This window comes from Antrostomus carolinensis, unplaced genomic scaffold, assembly GCF_000700745.2.
Source record: "Antrostomus carolinensis isolate BGI_N321 unplaced genomic scaffold, ASM70074v2 scaffold41180, whole genome shotgun sequence".
Classification (NCBI taxonomy): domain Eukaryota; kingdom Metazoa; phylum Chordata; class Aves; order Caprimulgiformes; family Caprimulgidae; genus Antrostomus; species Antrostomus carolinensis.
This window is the reverse complement of record NW_010287124.1, coordinates 170-6,164: the sequence shown is the minus strand read 5'-3', so window position 1 is coordinate 6,164 and position 5,995 is coordinate 170. Positions and strand designations below refer to the sequence as shown.

At 45.2% G+C, this 5,995-nt stretch overlaps 1 protein-coding gene across 1 annotated transcript; it reads left to right on the top strand.

Moving 5' to 3' along the window:
* Positions 1–1,234: 1,234 nt before the first annotated feature.
* LOC104533078 (ATP-dependent RNA helicase DDX4-like) lies at positions 1,235–5,727 on the top strand (the record flags this gene model as incomplete). The annotated part of the gene is made up of 4 exons (XM_029087563.1): positions 1,235–1,377; positions 2,496–2,648; positions 4,758–4,912; positions 5,598–5,727. Coding segments are annotated over 4 exons (581 nt in total), but the record flags the coding sequence as incomplete, so codon positions are not given.
* Between the last annotated feature and the right edge of the window lie 268 nt (positions 5,728–5,995).

Here is a 5,995-nt window from a genome sequence, read left to right as displayed (position 1 = left end):
TTGCTTGCATGCCCACAGGAGACATGTTTGTAACTTGGATCCATTTTAGCAATTGGATTTTCAAAGCTATTGTCTCTGTAATTTTTTTCTTGGTCCTAGTGCTGCTGGGTCAGTGAATGCACAGTGAACCAGAGATGTGAAGTGAAAAATTCAAAGCAAGTCTCTGAGAACTTGCTCAGTTTTGAGGTAGAGCCTGGACTTGTTCCGTCCCCCTGATAAAGGGAGGTATTGTTCTAGGTTTGTCCAGGCTCACAGGGAAGGTGAGAGGCCAGCTCTTCTTAAAGACTTTATTCTCATGGATTTTTTTTTTTTTTTTTGGCTTGGTACAGAGGATTTTCCCCTCATGGTCATTTCCATCCTTTGCCACTGATGCTGTTGTAACTTGTAACCCATGTGTTGTGCTACCGAGAGCGCAGTGATCTTACCACTCACAAAAGTCCCATAATTCAAATTAGAAGTATCACTAAACTAGTGTAATGGGTGGTGGATGACTGATATTCTCAATGTAAGGACATTTTGTGTGATACTGGTAAAAGAATTAGTCAGTGTAGAAAAGAGAAAGTGTCATGTGTACTCACCTGCAGTGTTTTTGGAAATGACTTTGGCCTTATTTTGCCTTTCTCTGACTCCTGAGATGCAAGAAGACAAATAGTGACCTCCTGATTTCCGTATGAATAGTTTTGGTTCCTGATCCTTCCTCATGTGAGGCCCTTGTAAAATGGCTTCTACTGCTGACCTTCTAGTGAGTGTCAAATGAGTAATTTTATGCTTCTGGGTTTATTAGCTTGAAAAATGGCTTTAGGAATGGAGAGCTACAAATGTGCTGCCGTGAACAGATGAATTTTATCGTAGTGCGTTAACAAATGCATTGTTATTGAACAGAGTAACTTAGTGTGATGCGTTTTTGAGGTAGAATTGGTTTGGGCACGGTGGTAAAATAGAGCCTAATTTAATTTTTGTGAGTAGCTCCTGAAAGTAAGGTCCTTGAGCAACTGTGGGACAAGAATGCTTTGCAAACGTCTGACTGTTTGTAAGTGAGTTTCAGGTCTAGTCATATAAAACTTAAGTTCAGATGGAATTTATTTAGGAAATAAATAAATTTATTCCTTCCTGGAAAGTGGAGAGAAGTGAAAATGACATCCCACTGAACTTGACTTGAATAGTTCCATGCTTAAAATAGTTTTAGTTTGTTTTCTTTCTGTTGTTCATGAACTGGAGTGGTTGTGTTCTTAAGGTCCAAAGGTGACTTACGTGCCCCCTCCTCCACCTGACGATGAACAAGCCATCTTTGCACATTATCGGACAGGAATTAATTTTGACAAGTATGATGAAAACATCGTCCAGGTGTCAGGACTTGACCCTCCAGCGCCATTACAGGTCAGTGATCTCATTGATCTCGGGCTGTATGTTGAGTGTGACTCTGCAAGGATGTGTACCGAGTCTGATACTCGCTGTTAATGAAAATAGTGACAGAGATTTTGAGTCTGGCAGGCCATTGAAAGATACAAATTTGAATTCAAAATGACATTGGCAAACTACAGAAATGGCCCAGAGAAAGTAATAAGGGGTGGCGAGGAAGTATCATCCTTAAATTGCAGAAAAACACCAGTTCAGATCTTAACAGAAAAGAGTCTTTGGAAGCAGTTTCTGGGAAGGCTTGTAGAGTTGTCTTGTTCAAGTCTCTTACTGGGTGGTCTTTAAGAATAGAAATTAACACCTGTTGGGTTAGTTTTCTCTTGGACAGAGAGGTGTTTTTGAAGTAACCTGTAGCCCTGTTTTCTGTAGCTGCAGTGAATTGTTTAAAAGTAATATATAACTTTGCTTCTACTCTGTACCAGGTGGCTAGTTTGGATTTTTGTTGTTGTTGTGGTGTTTTGTTTTTTTTTTTTGTAATGACATCTCTTTTTAGGGAGAGGAATGAGGAAGGGGGCAGAGGGGGCAGAAGCACCTGTGTTGGGAAGAAAAGATGCAGAGGGTTGTTCTGTTTTTTTTCTTTCCCCCCATCCATCTTCTGAAAGGTTTTTTTGCTGAAGTGAAACTGATTTTGTCGTGGATGACGCTTTTTGGCCCTGGATAGGGATGCTGCTTTAGCTGCCATTACCAGTTTTGGCACAGAGACTGGGTATGTATGTCCTCTGTGAAATGGAAATGAAGAGCTTTAGTTTGCTTTCGTAGCCTGCCATGAATGTGAGTTTACCTGCTTGAATCCAGATGTATGGCTTGTGAGCAGCTTTCTCTCAGAGCCAGTGAGGCTAGCTGAGGGCCTTCACTGCCCTGCAAGCAACTTTACTTGAATGGTGTGAGCAGGTTGAAGAAACCTCTGGGGCTTTTGCCTCTAGGAACCTTGGCAGTGTAGATGACCGTCGAGACCCCCTCAGAAGGTATGATTGACTTGTTAGTGTTTGGATGTCTGCATGCTGTGGTAAACACCTCAGGTTTTAAACTCTTAACTTCTGTGGTTGTGTGCTGTTAATAATAATGTTTGTCTCTTCCAGGCTTTTGAAGAGGCTGACCTCTGTCAGACTTTAAACATTAACATTACTAAGGCTGGATACTCTAAGCTTACTCCAGTGCAGAAGTACAGCATTCCCATTGTCCTGGCAGGACGGGATTTAATGGCATGTGCCCAGACAGGGTCGGGCAAAACGGTAAGCATTTTGCGTCGTGTCCGTACTACTGCAAGTGTGTGACCTGGAACTTGTAGGTAGGTGCCTCAGTCTTCCAAAGGACAGTTACACTGTGCTTCGCAGCCTGATGTCTAATGATTTGCCTTGCGCTGCAGTGGCTGGCATTGTGATGAGCACAGGTATGAATAAGGGATGAGCTGTTGCATTTTGGGGCTGAAATTCTTTTTAACTTCAGTGAACTGGTGTCTTGATAGAGCAGGCCAGTCTTCAGGTCTCTACAAACACAGCCTGTAAGGACAGGCAGTCACAGGAAGTGCTGATGAGGAAAAAACCTCAGCTGTTGAAAATTGGGGTTTCTTCCTCTGTTGTGTGGGGGTTTGTGTTGGGGGTGATATTTTTGGTGTTAGATGGTATCTGTGGGGTTTTTGTGGTTTAGTGGTTTTTGTTTCTTAAATTTATGCCAGATTGTAGCAGTGTGTCGAGCTGGTTTGTCATCCCTGGTTTGATCAAGTCTGATCAGCAGCAGACTTGATTTGAGATGATTGTGTTACTCGTGGCGCAGTGCTGCGAGCTGACACTGACAGTTGTCTCGGCTTGTTGAACTGTGTCGTGTACCCAGCTCTAAGCACCGAGGGCTGCGCATGAGAGTATTTGGATAGTGAGTGCAGCCTTTTGCCAGTCAGGATAGTGTGGAATTCCATCTCTGTTGTTACGTAGCTTATCAGTTCCCTGTTTTGAAAAACATCTTCTGTTTGCAGAGGGGCAAATGTCCAAAGCTTGTGCTGTAAATATTCTGAATGCTCATGGGACTGCTGTACAGATTCTGTTTTGGGGGTAACTAGTCTTACATGGAAGTAAGGGTGCTGGTGCAAACTGACCTGCTCTTGTAGTAGTCTGGAGAATGGTGACACGTGGTTACCTTACAAGTCTAGTGATGTAAGGCTTGTAAGTAAATGTTAAGGAGAGTTTTTGATCCTGGGGTACGTAATTGACGACGCCAAGTGGTGTGGGAGTGTTGATCTGCTCGAGGGTAGGAAGGCTCTGCGGACGGACCTGGACAGGTTGGATCAATGGGCCGAGGCCAACTGTAAGAGGTTCAACAAGGTCACGTGCTGGATCCTGCACTTGGGTCACGACAACCCCAGGCAACACTACAGGCTTGGGGAGGAGTGGCTGGAGAGCTGCCTGGCAGAAAAGGACCTGGGGGTGTTGGTTGACAGCAGCTGAAGATGAGCCAGCAGTGTGGCCAGGTGGCCAAGAAGGCCAATGGCATCCTGGCCTGTATCAGAAACAGCATGTCCAGCAGGACCAGGGAAGTGATTGTGCCCCTGAACTCAGCACTGGTGAGGCCAAACCTTGAGTACCGTGTTCAGTTTTGGGCCCCTCACTACAAGAAGGACATGGAGTTGCTGGAGCGTGTCCAGAGAAGGGCAACAGAGCTGGTGAAGGGTCTGGAGCACAAGTCGTGTGGGGAGTGGCTGAGGGAACTGGGATTGTTCAGTCTTGAGAAGAGGAGGCGGAGGGGTGACCTTAATGCTCTCTACCACTGCCTGAAAGGAGGGTGTAGTGAGGTGGGTGTCGGTCCCTTCTCCCAAGTAACAAGGGACAGGGCAAGAGGAAGTGGCCTCAAGCTGTACCAGGGGAGGTTTAGATTAGGTATGAGGAGAAACTTCTCCACTGAAAAGGTCATCAAGCGTTGGAGCAGGCTGCCCAGGGCAGTGGTTGAGCCTCCATCCCTGGAGGCGTCTAAAAGACGTGGTGTAGATGTGGTGCTTAGGGACATGGTTTAGTGGGCCTGGTGGTGTTGGGTTGACGGTTGGACTTGATGATCTTGGAGGTCTTCTCCAACCTTAGCGGTTCTGTGAACTATCACTGTATATCAGCCCAAAGAGCCCGGAAATTAGCCCGTGCATGGCTGTGTTCCTGCCTTATTAGACTCTTACGGCCTAGAGAGAGATTTTCATGCTTTTTAAACCAGGAGAAATGAGCTTGAATGTTAGTGCATTCAGGGCTGTCCTTTTGCAGTCTGTTTTCTTTGAAGTCGACAGTGCTGTGTCGTTCATGCAGCTTTTCATGTGACTGATTAAAGCTTCAAGACTAAAGACCATAAATATTGATGCTTTTTTCTAGGCAGCTTTTCTTCTGCCGATCGTGGCCCACATGATGAGAGATGGCGTAACTGCCACCAGCTTTAGAGCGCAGCAAGAGCCGGAATGTATTATTGTGGCACCAACTAGAGAACTGATAAATCAGATCTTCCTAGAAGCAAGGAAATTTGTGTATGGGTAAGCTTTGCACTGTTGCCTGATAGTGATTGTGACTCTGTCTGAATCGGCAGTGCTTTATTTCTTTCAGTAATATTTTCAAAATATTTTCTGTGCCAGTCAAATGCCTTTGAACACTGGAATTTAGATGGTAATTCTGGCTGGCAGGTTTCTTACTTTGTGGCTAGGGATTTAAAGTCCTAATCTTCCTGATGGGGGAGAGGGGGTGAGCAGTGGAGAGGAAAGGCTTACTGCAGCTTGCAGAGGAGAGAAGTCCTAAACTTGTGTCACATCATCTTACTGATGAAAAAAATGAAATTTCTGAAATGAAGTGGCTTAAATTTAAGCTGTATAAAAGGGGGCCCAGTGTCTAGCAGAGTTTTGGCTCTTCCTGCCAGTAACTCGCAGTTGCAGGGAGAGGCGAAAACGCAGGTGAAATGAAGTGTCCTTTCCAGGTGAGCCACCTGTGCAGCCTCTGTCACGTGGGATGAATGGGAACTTCTGGCTGACGGTGGGTGTGTTTCTGGTCTTGGCTCCTGCTTTTGGTTATGAGCTGTGCTGTGTGGTGACGGAACTGAACCCTTCTAAGAAAGCTGGTTTAGGTAGATCTGAGATCTGATGGTTTTGTACGTATTTTTGTGAAGCAATGCTGTTTGCATGCTGTATAATTAATCCGTTGTTTTTCCCCCTCCCCCCTCTCTAATAGAACTTGTATAAGGCCTGTTGTGATCTACGGAGGTACGCAAACAGGCCACTCAATCTGTCAGATAATGCAAGGCTGCAATATCCTGTGTGCCACTCCAGGAAGGCTTCTAGACATCATTGGAAAAGAGAAGGTAAGACCTTAAAACTTTATCAGAAGTCTGTAAACACTCCCGGCTTTTTAGGTGCTGTTCTTGGTTCTTCACATTCAGTCGAAGCAAAGCGAGAGCCGTGAAGACGAGTCGGCTCGGTGCCTTTGTGCAGGCACTTACTTAAAATTCAAGTGAGCTTTTCTGGGAAGGTCTAAAGACCGTGAGGTTTTTGAAGGAGCAGCGTGAGTCCAGATGTCTTCAGTCCCTTTCAGGGCCCACTGGAGAAATAGCAATCTAAATCAAACTGGCT